At 42.2% G+C, this 20,412-nt stretch overlaps 3 protein-coding genes across 8 annotated transcripts in view; 1 reads left to right on the forward strand and 2 right to left on the reverse strand.

Moving 5' to 3' along the window:
- Window positions 1–446: 446 nt before the first annotated feature.
- On the reverse strand, window positions 447–9,148 carry prr5a (proline rich 5a (renal)). The gene is made up of 12 exons (XM_040025415.1): window positions 9,053–9,148; window positions 7,975–8,146; window positions 6,685–6,815; window positions 4,286–4,411; window positions 4,119–4,199; window positions 3,606–3,654; window positions 3,429–3,486; window positions 3,238–3,329; window positions 3,012–3,152; window positions 2,429–2,564; window positions 2,062–2,334; window positions 447–1,975 (listed from the first exon to the last, which is right to left on the reverse strand). The coding sequence occupies exons 3-12, from the start codon at window positions 6,813–6,815 to the stop codon at window positions 1,680–1,682; spliced, it is 1,383 nt and encodes a 460-aa protein (XP_039881349.1). The 5' UTR covers window positions 7,975–8,146; window positions 9,053–9,148; the 3' UTR covers window positions 447–1,679.
- Window positions 9,149–9,889: 741 nt separating this feature from the next.
- rad52 (RAD52 homolog, DNA repair protein) lies at window positions 9,890–15,034 on the forward strand. Of its 2 annotated transcripts, none has more exons than XM_040025416.1 (11): window positions 9,890–10,200; window positions 12,536–12,637; window positions 12,761–12,854; window positions 12,934–13,001; window positions 13,079–13,197; window positions 13,289–13,364; window positions 13,452–13,684; window positions 13,780–13,940; window positions 14,358–14,429; window positions 14,508–14,744; window positions 14,822–15,034. In XM_040025416.1, exons 1-11 carry the CDS (start codon window positions 10,153–10,155, stop codon window positions 14,881–14,883), a joined length of 1,272 nt encoding a protein of 423 aa, XP_039881350.1. In that variant the 5' UTR covers window positions 9,890–10,152; the 3' UTR covers window positions 14,884–15,034. The 2 variants fall into 2 exon arrangements, with proteins under 2 accessions (XP_039881350.1, XP_039881351.1); XM_040025417.1 differs by having other exon boundaries at window positions 14,376–14,429.
- Window positions 15,035–15,216: 182 nt separating this feature from the next.
- LOC120729646 (serine/threonine-protein kinase WNK1-like) overlaps window positions 15,217–20,412 on the reverse strand; it is a 28,734-nt gene continuing 23,538 nt past the window's right edge. For 4 of the 5 annotated variants that reach the window (XM_040025397.1, XM_040025398.1, XM_040025395.1 and 1 more), the window contains 8 exons: window positions 20,251–20,322; window positions 20,024–20,116; window positions 19,595–19,913; window positions 19,256–19,433; window positions 18,974–19,167; window positions 18,720–18,860; window positions 18,386–18,615; window positions 15,217–18,257 (listed from right to left, as the gene is read on the reverse strand). In XM_040025397.1, coding sequence (XP_039881331.1) covers window positions 17,895–18,257; window positions 18,386–18,615; window positions 18,720–18,860; window positions 18,974–19,167; window positions 19,256–19,433; window positions 19,595–19,913; window positions 20,024–20,116; window positions 20,251–20,322 — 1,590 coding nt within the window. In that variant the 3' untranslated portion in view covers window positions 15,217–17,894. The remainder of the gene's footprint in view (window positions 18,258–18,385; window positions 18,616–18,719; window positions 18,861–18,973; window positions 19,168–19,255; window positions 19,434–19,594; window positions 19,914–20,023; window positions 20,117–20,250; window positions 20,323–20,412) is intronic. The other variant, XM_040025399.1, reaches the window with a different exon arrangement.

Raw genomic sequence — 20,412 nt, forward strand, 5'->3', positions numbered from 1 at the left:
CAGCAACTCAGCAAACACCATCTGCTGTGCTGATAAAGATTACATGATGTAGCTGAAAGGATTTAATAGTTCCAAGATTAACCCGAGGGGAGTTAACAATAAAACGAAAGCTGACTGACTTCAGCATTTCACACTTATAAATATAAAATGTAAATAATGTGTTCTTCCTGGTCTTTTTGTTTGTTTGTTTTTTGTTTTATTGAAGTGGTACAGGTTTAAACTAGGGAGGGGGATTTCTACAATCTTGGTTACAACCTAGATTGCAAGTGGAACTTGCCTAAACATAAATAAATAAATAAATTAAATAAATAAATAAATAATAATCCAGCTTCAGCTGCAGAGCCCCCCCCCCCCTTCCTAAAAACCAACATATGTGTTGTACAAAGGCAGAGCAGACATTTATTTCTAATAAAATGCTTTTTTAAAACAGAAGAAGATGCACCATGTTTTCTTTTTATATTCCTCAAATGCATTTATTTCTCTTTTACTGGGCTAGTATTACAAATTAATACAAAGTACAACTCCAGAGACATCATAGATTGTCAAAAAAGTAAAGTACAAAACGCTTGAGGTAAAACATCATTGAAAAAGATTCAGTTAAAAAGCCCTTATTAAAATTTAAGTTCTTTTCAAGGTAAATGCTCACTTTACAGCTTCTGGAAAAAAAATACAAATAAAAACAATGCAGTTTTATTTACAAGATAGTGGTGGTGCAAAATACAGTGTGTGAGACAACATTCAGTCAAAATCTTCATATCTTTGTTAAATGTAAACAATAAACATTGTCCTGTTCGCCAAAATGCCGTCACACTGATGTTTGCTCTGAAAAGACTCTACGAGTGCCGCTGACGCATGAGAGCAGAGGAGCTCATTACTACCCGGCAAAAAATATGAAACTGTTCGACATTACACATTTACAAAGCAAAGCAAATCCACGAAATGGATTGTGTATGAAAGGTTTCTCTAGGTAACTGTGGCAGCTTTCTCCTCTGCAGAGATAAGAAAATCCTTATCATTTCAAATTTTGCTCTTACTTAAGAGCACCTCTGTGGGGCAACGGATAAGTCTGATAACACTCCGTAGTTTTATTAGTTTTTATATTGTTGACTTTTTAAAACATTAATTTATTATTTAACTAAACTTTTTATGCAGTTTTTTAAGGTAATATTTCAAAATAACAGTCTAAAAGATGTGAGTCAATGGTGGCTATGAAATAGTGAGACTGCTCTGTGGTTTCACTTTACATATAATATAAGCCAACACTTCTGTAGTGCATAAAAGTAGAAATGCAAACAAAAGAAATAAGGAATGTTACAGTCCAAGTGTGTGGCTTACTGATATGTTCAAAAAACAATGGAGCACTTGTTCATAATCATCAATTCATTGCTCATTGTAGTCTTTTTAAGAGATTTTTTGTTGATAACAGTGAAAATGTGAAGTACCATCAGATGCATCCTCGAGTCCTTTAATAGCAGTACCACTTATCTAATAATCGTGTTTTTCTTGTTTTTAAGAATGAAAATTTCATTCATCAGTGAAAGCACTTGGAAGGAACTAGTCAGGGAAACTTATCATACTTCAGCAAAAACCCCAAAGCTAAACAGTAAGATGGTACCCATTCGAAATGTACGATTTCTTGCCTCCAGAATAGGGGGGTGCATCCCTAAAGGCAACCACAGTTACACAGTGCTCTGCCTGCTCTCGTGGCTGAGGCTGAGCCCCATCACCTCTGAGGAGTGAGATGGGAAATCAATAAATATCCCGTCTGGGCCTGAGTCTGCAGACTCTAGCACTTGTCCAATTATGGTTTCAGGGCTGGATGATTCACTGGGAGGCGTAGAGGATGCTCCCTTACTGAGATCAGTCATTGTTGTTGTGGCCTCGGTGCCATGGAGAGCTCCTGAGGAATGAAGCGGGAGGATGGAGGGAGACAGCAGAGGCAAGTCCATGGCACTGGCTCCAGCTTGTACTATACCTATGAAGGAGATAATAGTGGATTATTAAGGTTTAGCATATAATGATGCTTCATAATAATCAACACAGTGAGGACTACAGTCGTACCGTTGAACTGAGAGCCCACACACAGTCTGTTGGAGGAGGAGCCAGACAGTTCTGATCCTGGGGCCAGGTCAGCATAGGCCAGTCCTTGCTCCTCCAGGCACGATGTAATCTCACAGGCCGAGTGACGCCGAATTCCTCCACTGCCAACCGAGTTGGCATCTGGGTCATACTCAGCCACTGGGGTCAGCAGCAAAGGAACATTGTAGCTCTTTGATCGTACCACGGGGTTTTTAGACGGTTGATCCGCTGACTTGGACCAGCCCCAAGGCTTCTCTGAAACACAAGAGGGAAAGATGGGAAGACGTTATTAAGCTTCACCAACCCTTCAACCCTGAAAACTGTTATTTTTATCCCGCTTCTGCCTCACCCAGAACATTGCAGTGAGCTTCAGCATCATCTCCAGAGTAAAGCCCATGGGTGCCCAAATAGGGCGAGACCACCTTCTGAATCAGTGACTCCAACCTCAGGTATTCCTCAGTCACACCACGCGGCTCATGGACCCCCTAAACACAGGCATTAAATTTTATATTTAGCACCATCATACTCACAGATCACCCCTGTGGGCTGTTGGTGCTTAAGTTTAGAAGAGGAAAAAAAACTGTGACAATAAAAATATATATTTGTTTGAATAATGTTTGGGTTGCATGACTAAAAACTAATGCATTAACATGTATGTCACAACCAATAACCAGCAGATCAACTAATAATCAGTAAATTTTATGAAGATACGCCCAACTAAAAGTAATTTACTCAGAAACAACAGCAGTGTAGTACTTCTTTATCTTCATGAACACCTTCAGAATAATGCAATACAATTAAACCTTATCATTAATGTTAGAAACAAGCTGGGCCAAAAATGCACAACAGCAGGTGTTTGGAAACAAACTCAGACTCGGTGCTGAGCAGCACATAAGGAAGCCATGAGCTTGGCTTGATGCCTGCAGGCCTACCTGTAGGATGAGCAGCATTTGTGTAACAGAGGGGGGCACACGGGCCCGCGGGCGAGACAGGGCGTCCTCTAGCTTTACGCTGAGCACTATGGTGTTCCTGAAGTGCAGCAGGGCGAGCTGTCGGACAGAAGGCTCCTTACCCTGCGCGCAGAAAACAGCAGACAGACTGAGCATCGATTCAATAAAGGGCTAGGACGGAGATCAGACTCTTGAGATGCTCGCCTACCTGAACCGGGTGGAAGATGGCCTGCAGCATTGAGAGAACATCACAGAAGAAGAAGTCCCAGGTCTCTGCCAGAGAGTCAAGTAACTTCTGGCCTGCATGGATCCCAAAGGAACATGCTCGAAGCTGAATTAAGCTGATTTCCAGTGAGATATGCTAATTTCTATTTATTTATTAATTTCAAGATTGCCTACCTTCATAGAATCTTATTTTGTCCCGCAGGATGACCATGCCTTTCGTTAGCAGCTGATTCTGTGAAAAGAAGCCAGTAATTATGAATCACTGTAGAACTGCTCTCCAATTCCCGTCTCAAAGAGCTCTGAATTTAATACATCTGAAATAAACGTCCTGTTTTATTTAAGGTGCATTACCTGAAGGTATTCTGTGAAGAAGGACCCCAGCTCAGTCTTTAAAAGATGTCTGAGGAAAAGGGACAAATGAATAAATACAGTTAGAAAGATAATAAGTGGTGTTGGGCTAATTATGTGTTTATAACTTTGTAAAAACAGTGCTTGGCAGCCATGTTATGTTCAGATCCGTCTGTGTAGTTATAGAAAAATGTGTCAACCTCCTTGTGACTTTTCTAGAAATATGTTTACCCAGCTATAATGGAAGCGGATACAAGTGATGGGTCTGGTTCAGAAAGATAATGAGATATCTGACGTGACCACATGACTCCCCAAGCCTACATGCTGTACACTACACACACAAACAAACCCGTTCACGAGAAAACATTCAGTCAACACATACAGCACACACGGTAATTACAACGATTACAGCACAAAATGACATCAACGGTCTAAAATAAGGAAGTTTTCTGAGAGCAGTGTTTGTGTGCGAGTGAGTGAGTCAGTGAGTGGGTGAGTGTGGCTGTTTACACTCACCGGACACCCTCATTAAGAACGTAAAGTTCATTATCCGCCAAGCCCTTCTTTTGGAAGACTGCTATCACAGCATTATGGATGCTGCAACATAACACACACACACGAGCTGGTGTAAATTAAGAATCTCCACACACATTTAAACACTACCTTTGTCATATCTTGTGTACCTGTTCCAGGTGGCGTTGGCTCCTGCCCTCTTCTGCTTCTCCCCTCGGTCCTCCGGCGAACTTTTCTCACTCTTCCCCAGCTCACTGAGGCTGGGAGAGCTCATCAACTTCAGCCGGTGCAGAGTCCTCATGAGGCAAATGTAAAGGGAGAGAGACAGAGTATTCTAAGTACAGGACGGGAGAGAAAGAAGGTCAGCCGATGAGCCGACACATACAGAGACACACAGAGAGGAAACACGAGGAGGCAGCTGTAGGAGGAAGGGAGGAGAACATAAAAGGAGAGAGTATGCACAGGAAAAAACCCAAAACATAACAAGCACAATGACAATACAAAGAGCAACCAGTGATAGAGGAGGAGAGATAAAGGACAGAATGATGCATGGTGAGATGGAAGCGGCACATTAAGAGCAGGATGGGTGGAGCCCAGCCGAGAGGTGGGCCACAGTGTCGCTGTACTGCATGTCTCAGAACAGCAAAAAAACAATAGCACGCACACGCTCGGGTGGAAGTGTGTGTGTGTGTGTGTGTGGGGGGGGGCGCGTGCAAGCTCTTCCTCCCTCCATGGCTCTCTGTCGGTACAATACAGCTATTGATGCAAACAAATATTTATGCAGAGCACAGATACCAGAAGGAACTGCATGGTAAGCAGCCGGGGCTTTGTGAATATTACTGTACGCAGATGAGGTGGAGGAGGAAGTCGTCCGGCTTTTAAACAACAGCAGAAACAGCGATAGGAAGCACGGACACAATACAGAACAATAAAAGAGGCTTTTCCTGCTCTCCCACAGCTGGTGGCGAGTGCAGCAGGATAAAAGTAAAAAGTAGCACAATATGTGAGACAGGAGCTTGACCAATATTAGATTTCTTATCTTCTTCTTTTTTTCTTTTTTTTTGTTGCTGTGGGGTCAGATGAGAAGATTGATGTCATATTTTTAACCACTGAAGCTAAATATGCAGCTACAGCCAGGAGTTGATTAACGTACTGCAGAGATATGAACATATGTAGATATGAAGGGGGAAGGGGGGGGGGGGGTGATTGCATCTTATCAAAAAACAAGGAATGCATTTACAAGTTTAAACTTATTTTGGATTTTTTTCTAATCAGGGTCAGAAATCTACATATATTCCCTTAAATTTTTAATAAGTGGTGCTAAAGGTTCTACAGTGTTTTTTAACTTTAAAAAAAAGCCAAGGCCTGTTAACTTCCTGTTAGTTGTTATGATTACATATTTGGAGGAGTAAAGCTTAAGTTTTCAAACCTAAGAACACAGAAATAGCTGTCAAGCATGGTGGTGATAGCATCATGCTGCGGGGTTGGTTTGCTGCCAGTGGTACTGGCAGTGGTAGTTTAAATGAACCAGTTTAAATGAACTATACGAATTCTGCTAAGAAGAGTGATCTAACATCCAGGCATTGTTATGCCAGAAGCTTGTTGACAGCTACCAAAAGCATCTGGTCAAGGTGCAACTTGTTAAGAGACATTTAATCAAATATTAGTGAGGGAGTATACATGTATTCGAGTGTGTATGTATACTTTTTGCCTTAGAGAAAATAGTCCTTAAAGATGTATGGTGTATCATCCCAACCTAGAAAAAGTTCAAAGAAATTAAAATTCTAAAATTACTGTGACATTCGTGTCCATGATGAGTGTTTGTAAACTTCTCTGCACAACTGAAGGTTTTGGCGTCTCTAATTTAGAAATCATCTGTTACCACCCTCAAAAAAAAATCCACAAACCTCAGTGTGAGCAGTTTCATGTAGGAACTACACCTGCCAGCAAAGGAAGCACGTGTGCTGCACATTAAGATTACAGCTCAGTGAAGGGAAACACTGATGTTTCCATCTTGTAATGCTGTCAGAAGTACCAGCTCTGGGTGAACCCCCCCTTTAAGAGGCACAATTCCCAAAATGTAATGTAATTCGCGTATACCTAAAATTTAAGTGCATGTTTTAACACATTCATCAATCTAAAATATCCTAAAAGTTTTTAAAAAGAGAGAGAGAGACAGAAAACACTGTTTGCATATTTTTAGGAGGACCTGGTGAAAAAGAAGAAATGATGAGTTCAAACCCACGCAGTCCTGAAACTCTCTGCTGACAACACAGCAGTAAACAACAGAGCCCCCCCCCTTTCACACCCACACACATGAAGACAGAAAACATGGAAAGCAGAGTGCACAAACGAATGAGGTGCCCATACATGAGGAAATGAGTCAATTAAACATCCCACCAGGACATCATTACCATTAGACCAGCATGTGTTTCAGCTGGTTAATGAAATCTTCTGGGACAGACATGGTGTGATTTCTTTTTTCTTTTTGTAAATGCTTATAAATATTTCATGCATTTTCCAGGAGGCTGCACGCTGTGAAATGCTAAGCCCAGGAACTGAGACTCACCTCCTGATTGGATGCTCATTGCTGCTGTCCAAATCCGGGCTCGGAGGAGGGGGCGAGAAGGTGCTGAAGTTGAGCGACAGGGGTCGAGGGGAGGGCCGGGAGGCGTGCCTCCGCCGCAGTCCATCAAGCATCTGAAGTTTGCGTAAAAGTGGAAATGTCAACAAAAGCTAGCAGGAGGGATTAAAATTGGATCAAGGAGCTGTGTGAGGCATCGATGAGAAATGTCTCAAGTGCAGTCATGAGCCATCTCCGCCCTTTACTTTGAGAGAGCAAGTCAAGCAGGGAACATTAAAGCGGTATAAGAGACACAACACAGTAAAGCGAAATTCACGGTCAAAGGGGCACAGGATAAAAATCAAACCACACATCTGAGACTTCCTCACAATGAGCGCTTTCTCTTTCTTTATTCTCTACCTGACTGTCAGTTCAAAACCACAGAGGAGTGTTTTGCAATCAAAGCTGGGCTGACCTCCAGGGTTTGCACACGCATTACATCAGAGGAAAGAGAAAAGAGAAGTGCATGTGTGTACACGCATCAGTCTGCGCCAGTTATTCCTGTAAAAGCGTTACAGTTGCTCTCAGTTTGGGTGTCTCCCTATAGAAACGTACTGTACAAAGTAAAGCACCATCCCCTGGTCAGAGGGGAGAACAGCAGTCTGGGTTGTCACTCTACAGACAAAAGAGCCAACACTAGCCTCAACATGTAAAGCACAAAGAGAGGGGGGTGCCTCGTGTGTTTTCAGAAGAACCGGCCGTGCAGTTTAATTAGAGTAAGATCACATCTGAGTCAGCAGCGCTGGCTGCTCACTGTCTACCCGGAATGCCATGCCACGCCAGTCTGGGCATTTCTGCTTTTGTTCACCCCTCCTCCTCCTTGGCTTGTCTTTTAGGGGCGATTCCAATAAGATCGATGCCTCTTTAAAAAAAATCATAAAAATTATCCGTATGAACATAAATTTATTTTCTGCTGTATGGATCTCTCCCCGTGCTTCCGAGCTGAGCCATTCCACATCATACGGCCATTGAATCGGCCAGACACGCAATCAACAGTCCACGTTTATCCTACTGGGAGGAATGCACCGCCAGTCGTGCGTACGTGGATGTTTTATGTTTTTAAAAACCTGTGCGCAGAACACAATGAAGCAAAGTGCCCCAGTAAACAAAGCCACCGTGTAACGAACACATGCAGATGCTGCATTTGGTCCACCTTTGGATAAAAACTGTATCATAATGGCCACAAAGTTGCCGTATGTCATGCGCCTCTGCCCGCCCACTGTAGCCCGCACTCACCGTTCCTGATCCTGTCGTGTAGCTCCTGCTGGGATGAAACGGTCATGTAGTGCTGAGGGGAAGTGTTTACTGTCCGGGTTCATCAGCGGCTGCCTCCTGTTCTGTTACCCGCCGGTCTGCGCACCCTCACGGGCATCGGGGTGCGGGCGGGCGGGCGGTGGAAAGGTCCGACCTGCGGGGACTCATTCAGTAAGAAGCCAGAAGCAAGAACCGCCGCTTGCTCGCTCCGGCTCGCCCCCGCTTTGTTTTGACGAGATGCAAACGCGAAACCTGGACGCGTGGACGCGGCCACGAGCAGCACGTGCACGTGCGTCCGTGGTTATAGCTGTATGTAAGCGGGAGGGGATAACTCCAATGGGAAACAAGAATAATGGCAGAGTTTAATTCCGGAGGGATGATTTTATTATTATTAAGACGAAGACTGTAAGGATTAACACACAAACCGGGGGAACACTAATACGCAAACAGTGTGCTAACACTGCAGTGCACAGGTGTGCAGTCAGTGGTGAGAAAGGCCTTGCTTTGCAATATGGCCATAAACAGAAGATAGTAAACACAGTTTCCAGCTCTGACCCAAATCCACGCAGTTTCACACAGGGGGAGCCTTACCATCTGTGAGTGCAGATGCGTGTGTTCTCCGGATAATCCCCTTTTTCCGTGGATGAGATGTTAAAAAAAATTAAGGGTGGGGGTGTGGGGGCAGTCTTGTGGGAAACTGTAAGGAATAAATTTTGTTTTCTGTCTGCAGTGCAAAAATCCTGGCACTCCTATACATGTGACAGAAAATGGCTCTTGTTGGATCAAAGAGGTGCGTTATAACTTATAACACGGTGCGTTTAGCTCAGATTGTTAATAAAAGGGAGATTGTATTGTCCCATACAATCCCACGAGATTTAGTGCAAACACACACCAGCCTGATCAGCCTGCTATTCCAGCTAAAACAGGGAAAACAGGTAGAGATCTAGAGCTCTTGCAGATATTTAATTAACTGCACAAGGAAGACTAAACAACAAATGCAAAACCTTTAGCTTCTGTTAAAATTTTAACTGCATTAATCAAATCTCTCATAGCTACTTACATTCTTTTGCAAATCTCCTCTGAGGTCACTTTAGTGTCTGTGGATCAGAGTTTGTTGAAATAGAGGTTTGGCGAACTGAAAATGTTCCCTGTGTGCAGAATCCAAACCTGTTTAACCGCTTGCATGCGGTTTGCATGCTGTTATATGCAGGCTTTGTGTGTCCATGATAGCCGATTCAGTTCTGAAGCTTGCATTATGTTTTTTTATTTTATTATAAAGCTGTTTTCCCTACAGTGCTATTGTAGTCATTTGATTATTTATTTTAAAGCTTGGAATCATAACAGATAAACAGTCCACAAGGCACACAAACCAGACAAGGGCCAGCGTAAAAGATCATATCAAAAGCAGTGAAAAGTCTCCCCTCTAATAACCTCGTGTTGTAAACACTGTTTTATTATGGAATAAGGAATATAATGATTTCAAAGATTAATTAAGGAACTCAAAACCAGTGTCTGTAGAGACCTTGACCTGAGGATGTGAGGTCAAAGAATGTGCCTCTAGCCACACCCTACGGGTAGTATCACCTGCCTTTGTCTCTTCTGCACACCAGTTCCAGTCATTAGATGGGGCATACTCAAACATAAATATTATTAGATATTTACAATGAAATATGCATTTAAGCCCACCTCGTCATTTTCTATATCTAGCCCTCTGAGAGGAAATATGACTTTCATGGCGCATCGTTTATGTTTCAGTGGATGTATATTTTTTTAAACTATCATAAATAAAATAAAAATTAAATAGTTGATTCTGCCTTTAAAATATATAAGTTAATAATTAAATTTTGCATGTAAACCCAGTAACCCCTAGATTTCAGTTACTTCTTTATTTTCCAATAGGCGTGAAGGCACCATAAGCTCCTCCTCCGGTAGTCCGAGCGGGAAGTTCAGAAAGATGGCTGCCTCTTTGAAATAATATTCGTGTTTTCTGTTGCTCATTCAACACAGAAGGCAGTTTAGAGGGACTGTAACCGGCTAGTTTGTATGCACTGACTTCTATCGGGTGTCTACGGAGGTGTCAGGCTCATCTCGTGTTGTTTTATCGATAAGTGAAGCCAACTTAGCCTGTTTTTCCAGTGACTGAAGAACATCTCTGCAGTCATGTCCAGTGAGGAGACGAGCAGCTCTGCATCCAGGTGCTTCGGACAGGTATGTGGGCTCCATGAGACTTCTCAAAAGCTAATTATTCTAAATTGGACACAGGTGTGTTGAGTTAAATTAGAATGATAAAGCACACCAGTTTTTGCTTCCAGTCCCACTGCTGATAAAGTTTTGATTGAAACGGTTAACCTGTTGAAGCACAATGTGTGTCAGTCTGAATGTCTGTGACTGGACACTAGAGGGAACCGAGTTTATTTATGTAGTAGAGTATCATAATTTTGTATTTTCTACAAAGTTTGTAATTTCTTTTGAAAGTTTAGTTTTTATTGTTCTTCCGGTCCTATACACCCTAAACCCCCCGCTATGGTCTTTCCTCTTTTGTCTGGAAACTCCATCTTCAGCATCCTTGGTCCAATATATCCACCATCCGTCCTCTGCACACGTCAAACCGTTTCTAACCTGAGATGTCGCTCTGATGTACTCATTTCTAATCCTGTCTATTCTTGGTCAACCCCAATGAAAATTTGAGCACCTTCACCTCTGTCAGCTCCAGTCACACCTCCTGTCTTTTTTGTCAGTTCACCTTCTCCAAACTAAACATCGTAGCAGTTCTCACGACCATCTTCTAAACCTTACTCTTCATTCTTACTACTATTCTTCTGTTAAAAATCACTGCCACTCCTCTATGGGCGCACTTTGATATAAAGAGGGCTGGAGCAGTGAAACACTCCTCTCTATTATTGTAAAGGACTTCAACTACACATTTAATCACTGGGCGATCTTAATATAAGAAGAAGAAATGCAATTTCAACAGTGTGTCTCAGTTTTTCTACATCATAAAGAAGATGCTGTCATCCCGACTCTCAAATTGTAAGAAATAAATGTGCAAAATTAGATAAAATGGTCCAGTAGCTCACTGCCTAGACTCTCCTGTAGTGATAAAACAGAAACCCCCAAAAGTTGATTCAGTTCATCTGGATGTAGCGTTTTCAGTGGGAGAAACGTTTCGTCATTCATCCAAGTGACTTCTTCAGTCTATGTCCAGATGAACAGAATCGACTTTTGGGGATTTACTTACCTGGATGATTGAGCATGCATCAAGACGATAAAACAACGTTTTGTTAATTCACAGAAAATGCCTGGTTTCTTTAGTAGATGGTGAAAAAATAGTTTTCTGTCATTTAAATGCTTTTCTATTGCTTAGTTACTCTGATGTGATATGAATGGCGGTAGGGGAGATTTTAATCAGTGGGAACATTTTTTCAAATGCATGAAAATACAGTAATAATTCCAAAATTTATGCCCTGAAATGGAGTCTTTGCCTAATTTTTGACTCGCCTGCCTTATAAATTGAGGAAGTGCAATTTTAAAAATATTTACAACAGTGATTGAAATTAAAGAATACATTTAAAGAGGAAAACAAAGGAAAGAGGAGCAGGAAGCCATAATACAGCAGTGTGTGAGGAATCTTAATAAGTCTGAGGGAGGAGAAGCTCTCCTGTGTCTATGCAGTGGAGTGGAGCGTGTTTGATGGGTTGCCGATGATGGAGAGGTTTGTTCAGAGACCTCCGGTCTCTCACTGATTCACATGCCTTCAGATTCTGGGCAATAATTGATCCAGTCTTATGGATTAGTTTGTTGATCTTGCTGGTATGTCTGTTTTTGCAGAAGTCTTTCTATTTTATTATATTTTCTTTAACCTCCTAGGACCTGGCGTCCACATATGTGGACATCACATTTTGGGTTATTTAGACCAAAATACTAAATTTTGCTCTACAGGGGCCTGATATCCACTTACGAGGACATTATACTGCTGCTGTTCGATCGAAATTTTATACGAATATCCTCATATGTGGATCTCATTTTTGTTAGAAACAAAAATCAGGTAAAAAAAAAAAATCTGGTAATTCTTTGTCTTTACATTCATCAGGTCCCAATCAGCCCAAATAGCGAAGAGAAATTAAAATTGCATGCCATGAAATAGTTCGGGTCTTAGGAGGTTAATGTAACTAAAATAATTTTTTAACTTCCACCTTTAGTTCAGTTTTATTTTAATATTAACAACCTTGGATTTCGCCTGTAACCTGCACTTCCATATTAAGTTGAAAGGATTTGCTGACCTTCCTGGAAGGCCCAAAGGCTGCCGAGAACAGCTTGTACTCTCGGTGGCTTTTTAATGTCTGAAATGAAGTAGAACACAAAGCATCAGTGATGAATCACTCTTTATGTTATTAGTGTAAACCTAGCTTCCTGCACCTCCAGAGGATAATAACTGCCAGCCAGTTTCACTCAGATCATACAAATGTGACAACAATGTAAGCTTGTTTTCATTATTAATGGTGTTTCCGCTGTGTGCCTTGCTGACACTGGGGTGTGTGGACAGTTTACCTACACAGCTGAGGAGTACCAGGCGGTGCAAGATGCTCTGCGACAGAAGCTGGGACCAGAGTACATCAGCACCAGAATGGCCGGAGGAGGACAGAAGGCAGGTCTTTGTTTTCCTCTGCAGCTAGAAAAGCTGCCTGCACCTCAGACTGGGGATGTTTCTTCACTATAACATGTCATAATTTCATTTTTCAACTTCAAATAGCTACTCTGATTTCAACAGGTATGCTACATTGAAGGCCATCGTGTCATCAGCTTGGCCAATGAGATGTTTGGATACAACGGATGGTCTCACTCCATTTCCCAGCAGAACGTTGGTATGACTCGTTTCACAGCTTAGGATCCAGGTTTACCTTCTCACGCTCAGACTAACAGTTTGATGATTTTTGTTGGCAGATTTCGTAGACCTCATCAATGGGAAGTTTTACGTCGGCGTCAGCGCGTTTGTTAAAGTGCAGCTCAAGGTTGGGTAAATGAGCCTCTTTTATTTTTCTGCCTCCCTCTCTTCCATCCATATGAGTTCATGTTGCTTTTCCTCCAGGATGGATCGTTTCATGAGGATGTTGGCTACGGAGTCAGCGAAGGACTAAAGTCGAAAGCTCTGTCACTGGAAAAGGCGAGGAAGGAAGCGGTCACTGATGGCATGAAGAGAGCTCTGAAGTATGGGAATTTACTTATATTTAAAAACATGCTGGAAATATTATTTTATTTTAATCATTAAAAAGTTTGTTTTTCTTTTTCCTATGTTTAGATGTTTTGGTAATGCTCTTGGTAACTGCATCCTGAATAAAGAATACCTCCTAGCCATTAACAAGATCCCCAAGCAGGTCAGGATCAACATTTAAAGTATCATTTTTAGTTTTCAGTCTAGTCGGTTTTTGGAAGCTGATTCTTGTCACTTCTCTACACAAAAGCCGCCACCTCCTCTAGATCCAGCCCGGACTAAACGTACTGAAGGTGAGCCGTTGGTGGAGAAGGCCCGGCTTGGCAGTCTGCTCCGAGAGGAGAGTCTTATATCAGCACCGGTTCCTGTCAGGACGCCGCTGGAGCCCAGAGTCATCAACCAGAACCAGAGTCATTCAGAAGTTCACACTCCCAATGCTGCCGACGCTGCACCTGGCATGAAGAGTGAGAACATCAGCTCCGGGTAGGAAAAGCTCTGGTTTTCCTCATCTTCTCGACATCTCCTAATTGCTGTCCTCTTCTAAGCTCTGGTGTCAACTCTGTGGATGTTGTTGTCAGGTCAGAAACACACACAGACCCCAAACAGCTGAGAAAACTCCGACAGCAGCAGCTTCAGCAGAAGTTCAGGAGAGAGATGGAGGCCAAGAAGCTGCAGCAGAAGCAAGACCGAGCCAAATCTGAGGAGGAAGAGGTCACTATAGGACAAGGATCCAGTGAAGGTAGAGAGAATATTTTGATTTTCTTTTATCGGTTTAGTTTTTATTGTTATGTTGTGATTATTGTATGGAGGGTATATGTCAGAGGCAGGATTTACGATTATGAATTTTAATTTCCTTTTTAAGTCTAGTTTGTAGTTTTAGTTGGTTTCAGTTTTTAGTTGTAGTTATTTAACTCTAATAACCTTGGTATAGAGTGATTACAGACTGGTAAAATGCACTAATCAGTTTTTACACTTTATTACAGGGGAGAGATTAAAAGTAATACAGCAACACTGAGGTTTGGGGTAGATTTCTACTCTGAGATGGAAGAAAAAGTTGTCAAAATAATCTCACAAAAATAGTTTAGCATGTCTTGCAGGTTGGTTTGGCTCTTACAGTTTGAGACATCCTTTTTTCCCCCCTCTTTCTGTCATAAAGGGGTTCCTATCTTCGCAGGTGCTGAAGCTGAACTCAGGAAGTCCACCAGCAGCAGAGACGTGTATTTAGCAGGTGCTGTAAAGGCTCCACATACTTGGACTGTGTGATGAGGAGGCCTGCATCTCATTTCCAGTTGGTCTTGCTGTGCAGATGACCCTGAGCTCTGGGATTTCACTCTTTATGGGATTGAGGATCTGGATGTCCCTGCGGCTGCCCCTTCACCCAGAGGAACCCGGCCCAGTACGCCTGGGAATCATCAGATGCAGACGCGCAGTAAAACCCCTCAGAGGACCGCGGATAGGCGCCCAGAGGCCCCGCCGAACAGCAGAGGACAGGAGCAGGCTCAGTACAGACCTCAGCAGCAGAACCAGTATCAGGGCAGACCAGGTGAGTCAGATCAGTCAGTGAATGAGCTTCAGTGCTAAATTCTGTCTGAAACTCACTACTACTACTCCAATTTTCAGGTGAAGCCTCGAGTCCGTACAGACAAGGACAGTTCATGAAAAAACGCAGGCTGGACACCTGACATCCAGCCACTATTTTGCTTTTACTTCACTTTGTACATTTGAAATTGTAAAGAATTGCTGCTTTATATACATCTGGATGCATGTTTTCTGATTTTGTTAAAAAATAAAAACATAACCAAACTGGGAATCCTGCCAGATTTATTTGAAAAAGTGAAATTTAATTTCAGATAAAACAAATAAATGATACTTTTGATACATAACTTCTTAATTATCTTTAGAATGTAGCCTTTTGTTCATGTTGAAAAATTAAGACTTTGTTTAAAAACAAAACAAAATCATCAAACATAACAAAAACTAACCATGATCTAATTTTTGACAAACACACATAAACGTGCCTTTTACCTGATTTCTTTTATTTTTTTTTAAGTTTTGTACAATGTGAAAAACATACACAAAACAGACACTGGATCACAGGAAGTCAGTAAGGGGGGATCAGAAATAAGAGTATAACTGCGTGTCAGTAGGCTCAAACAGTACTGTAGAGATCTGTGATAATTACTGATATAGCAGAGTAGCATATGGATGTTAACTTCTTGTGGGGAGCTTGTGCTGTACAGTGGTGCACTGGCTGCCATTTGTAAGATTAAACACCAGTAAAGTCGGCATGCAGAACTCATACACTGATAGTCTCATACTGAAGTTGTGCCTGTGATATTAATGAATAGCAATTGAGCAGATCAACACTCAAAAAGGCAAATAATAAAAAAACAAAACAAATAATCCAATATCAAAAACATTGAAATCCGTAACAACCCTCATCAGCATGCAAATGTGTCCAATACCCCTCAGTCCCTACAAAACTTTGAACATTGCATATTCTGCATTGCAGTAACTTATTTTTTTCTCTAGAGAAGTTCAACTATTCATTCAATCTACAAGCAGGCAAAAAACCCAAAAATCACGATGACAGCATGGCACTCGTGAGGTGGTGAGATAGAAGTCGGGTTAGCGCGACAGAATTTTAAACCTTTGCGCAGCTCGCTCACTGCCCAAACAAGTTCTTCTATGAAAAGGTTTAATGATAAATCTGGAAAAACAAATACCATCCAAACCCGCGTACACGTGTGCCAAATACAAATACACAGCTGATCGAACAACCAACACAAAGGTAACTGTAGAGAGGAAAGAAACTGTCCACTTTACTCAGTGTGCTCTTTGTCCTGCGTGCGGCACCTACCTCAGTTTTGCATGCTCTGAGCTGGCTGCGTCTGGTGGTGTTTAAACTGTATACTGGTTTAGTAAACTGGTTTTCTGTAATACAGTCACAGCTACAGGACTGGATGGATCTGGAACTTCTCATTAGTGAGGATGCAAGGCACTAAAGTGTTCCTCATGTTTACAGGTTAGAGTGCATGTGCATTTAGAATGGGTCACAACGAGCATACTCTAGTGAGAGCAAACTGAAAGCATTTACCTCACAATTATATTTACAATAAGAAAAAAAGAAAGAAAAAGCCAAAAAAAGGAGGGGGGCAGGGCAGTCATAAAGAGACAAGCTTAATAAACTGCAGGATTATTCCTGCATGGTGAGTATGATACCAATAACAACCCTGCAATTGCACTTTTTTTTAATATTCCTTTACATGTTGTTTAACAACCTTTAATAATAATTACAGTGAAACAACATCAAAATCTGATGGCTGAATACAAGTCCATAAAGAACGTTGTTGTTTATTAAATATACGCATACAAAAAACAGACCACAGAAAGAGAGAACCCCAGACACTTGTGATTTCAGAGGCCACAGCTAGATGTTATGGGTAAAAATATTTTGGGACGTATGAGTTCAGTAACAAGCTGTTTATACATGTACTGTGCACCATCTAAGAAAAGAAAAATGGATCAGATGGTCTCGCTCCCCTCAAGAGTATGAAAACCTCCTCAAATACTATCCTGACAAAACTCTTACTTTGTATGATATGATAAGCAGATTATGAACTGCACATATCTCACAGCTAAGCACTAAGTGAAGTGGTTTAATGTGTCCCTTACCAAAAAAAAAAAAAAAAAAAAGAGGAGGGGGGGGTCACCCTGCTAACACCTAATACTCAGATTGTGATCTACAGCAGCATCACCTCTTCAATTCTCTGAATGGTGGTCAACATCAGGACCACGTGTTATTATCTCGCAGATCTACTCGCATGAATAAGTCAGTATGATAGACAACTCGAGTCACACGACACCAGACTTTCACAGAGACATAAATATGTTTAACATAGAATCATAACCCAGTGAAGAAATGTCTATGTACAAAGCCAATGTGTTTCTTTTAGATTAAGGCCACAGTTACAAGGGGCAGTTTGTCGATTATGCTATTATTGCATTTTTATTGGGATGTATTCATACTGCTACCCTCCATCACACTCCTAACTTTCCAAGTCTTTCTTCTCCTAAGCATCATTCACAGTAATTATCCATCAGGGACAAACCAACTATCCCACTCTCTGTAGACTCACATTCTCTCCTCCTCCTTAACAGACAACTTAACCTACCCTCCAAACCAATCCCAACCAGTTCGATGTATAGTCTGTCTGTGTGCACACAGATTTCTGTGGTGGACTACTGGAACAATCTTAAGTCCCAGCTCAGCTTAAAGTCCAGCCAAATAAGGATATGAACCACAATCCCTCACCAACTTCTCCCCTTCAAAGGTCGGCTCTCCAGCAACATCTTTGGCTGCTGTTCGTTGTGCCTTTGGGCCAATACGTCACAGCTCGTTTCCACAGCTAATGGCAGGATAAGTGTGAGACTTTTTGTGCTGTGGGTGTGTATTGCACTTTCCCTCCAATTGCCAGACAGACTTTGTTCTGCCTGAGAGGACTTGAACCACACAGGTCAGCTATTAAAGAAAAAAAAATACACAATGATAAAAGTTAAAAATAAAATGCACAATACCAAGCCAGTTAGCCAGTAAGCCACAAAGAGAGGCTGTGATCTCAGTCTACAACTGTCTGGTCCCCTCTGCCCTGTGTGGCCCTTCATCTCAGCCTCAATCAGGGCTCAGACTGGGTTACGTAGGCCTCAGGTTGGACCCTCCAGGGTTGACTGATTTCTGGGGGGCTGATGTAGTTCCCACTTGGTAACCTTGGTGCAGAGACACTGGAGTTGCTGTAGATGGCTGGTACTGTGTTAGTGGCTGTCCCGGGTTAACCATCTGGCATGTTGGTGTGGGTCCTGCCCACTGAGGAGCACTGTACGAGACTGAAGTATATCCGTACCCCTGGGCAACTGGACCCAGGGAGCCTTTGCGAGGACCCAAAGAAGCAGAGGGATTGGTTGAGTTGGGGAGGTGAGTGGACGTGGTGTTGGAATGTGGTGGGCCGAGATAGCCTGGAGCTGAGTATTTACGGCCAATGTTGGCTGGAGGGATGATCTGCATTGTTAAAGAAAAATTGTTATTGTTCAATATGCACGATTAGTACTAAAAAAAGTAAACATTAAAACACAGTCATGAAATACATTGACTTTTTTTTAAACATTCAAAGAATACCAAATGCTTACATCAAGTCCCAACCCTCCCTGTGCTCCAGTTTTAGGGCCTCTCTTCCCCTGGGATTGGCTGATGGCATCCCTGGCCCAGTTATCCACCAGTTGGTGCAGGTCGTCAGTGAAGGTCCCCTTACCCTTCTGGGTGTTAGAGCCAGCAGGAGGGGCTCCAGTGGCCTGGGACAGGGTAGAACACTCAGCCTGCAAATGTCCTGAACCATTTGTGGAGCTGATCCCACTTGATCCTAAATATATAGACAAGATGCATCAGATGTGCACTAGAAAATTCAGTTTACATCATAAAATTCAAATGAAGCAGCTGACCGTTAAAAGCTGGAGTTGCACATACCTGTGGAGCAATTGCTGAGGCTTGGCATGGATGGAGAGGATGTGAGCTGTGACCGTGTTACAGACTCTGCTGCAATTTCTGAGGTCTCTGTTACTGAGGCTGAACTTTGCTTTGGAGGGGACTCTGAACCTTGGCTCTGAGCTGAAGATCACAATACAGATTACAATCAATATTTAAACAAGAGAACACTGACATACTCAAAAAAAGAAAAAACAAAGGACGCATAACAAGAAACAGATTGTGTATCATATTACCCGAGTGTACAGGGCTGGGCTGTCCACTACTGCGAGCAGATTTGTGACTTTTGCTTTTTAGCCTTCGTCGTCCTCCAGGCATGGCCACAGCAGGGGAGAGCACAGAAGGAGGAGGAGTTTTTCCCATGCGAGTGAACAGGCCCTCTATCTCCTCTTTCTGACGAGCCTGCAAGGCCTGAATTTCCATCATGTGTCTGAGGAGAGACAGAAAATTAAAGCCAAATTTCCCCTGAGCTGTGAAGCAAAGTTTACATAAGACAGGACAACAAATATGTAACATACTTCTCCCTCAGACGACTGATTTCTTTTTGCAAGGCTTCATCATCAGTCTCCGAGTCATCATCATTCCCACTACTATAATGTGGATGTGTGACATGAGAATCAGAAGTTGAGGATGATGGTCCATTCTGCACGCTGCAGTCATGTGTTGGACTGGAGCTAGCTGCTGGACCAGGGGTCACTGGGTTAAAAATAAAGAAATACATGAAAAATAAAAGGTCATTACTGTGTTATAATAGGTTAATCTCTATCAATTGGTGTGATTAAAATAACGGATTATTAACATCAGTAGTTAAATAATTTATTACTTAATTTCACACTTTTTGTGAACCTGCTGCACACCTGTGACTGAAAATCGTCCCACTTTAGAGCCAGTGGCAGCGGTTGGCTCAGATGTCGCACTGGTGCTCGTGGACACTGTGAAACGCCCAATAGTGGTGGGCTGACTCTCAGAAACAGAAGAGCCCCCATCGACAGCATTAACTTCAGTGAGTCCTTTAGGCAGAGGAGATGATCGGTGAAAGGTATTTTCTGGACTGGAGGGAGAGGAAGAGGTGGAAGAAGAAGAAGAGGACGTTGAGGACGGCGTCTGGGAAGAGGATGAAACGACACTGGATGGATCTTGAGCACTGCTGGTTGCACCATCAGGAGCAATAGAGACCTAAGTATGAAGGAAGAGATCATTTTAATAAACTGAGCTTGATGTTTTACGGGATTTAAGCTTCTAAGAATGAATTAGGCACATTAATTTAAGCTGGAACTAAAACTTACTTGGAAACGTCCTACAATGACACCATTGCCTTCCTGAACCGTCTCTGGACTTAGAGCTCTTCTCAACTGGGCATCCAAATTATCTAGGGGTTGCTGTGGTTGCATAAAAGATATAAGGAACACGTTAAGTAGTACATCAGCATCCTATGCTAGTTTAAAAAAAATAAATAAATAAACCAACAGAGCTAATGGCACAGGAATCATTGCAGAGACAATATAGCCCTAACCTGATTTGGTCCAGGAAATGGGGGCACATCAGACGAAGCTGTAGAAATTTGGTCAAAACCCCCAGGTAAAGTCTGAGCCAGCATGGAAAATTAAAACATAGTTGTTATGACACATCATCAGAATAAAACAGTGAGTGATTTATTTTAGGATGGTGCATTATT

This window comes from Simochromis diagramma, unplaced genomic scaffold, assembly GCF_900408965.1.
Source record: "Simochromis diagramma unplaced genomic scaffold, fSimDia1.1 OVJJ01000293.1, whole genome shotgun sequence".
In the NCBI taxonomy this organism is placed as follows: domain Eukaryota; kingdom Metazoa; phylum Chordata; class Actinopteri; order Cichliformes; family Cichlidae; genus Simochromis; species Simochromis diagramma.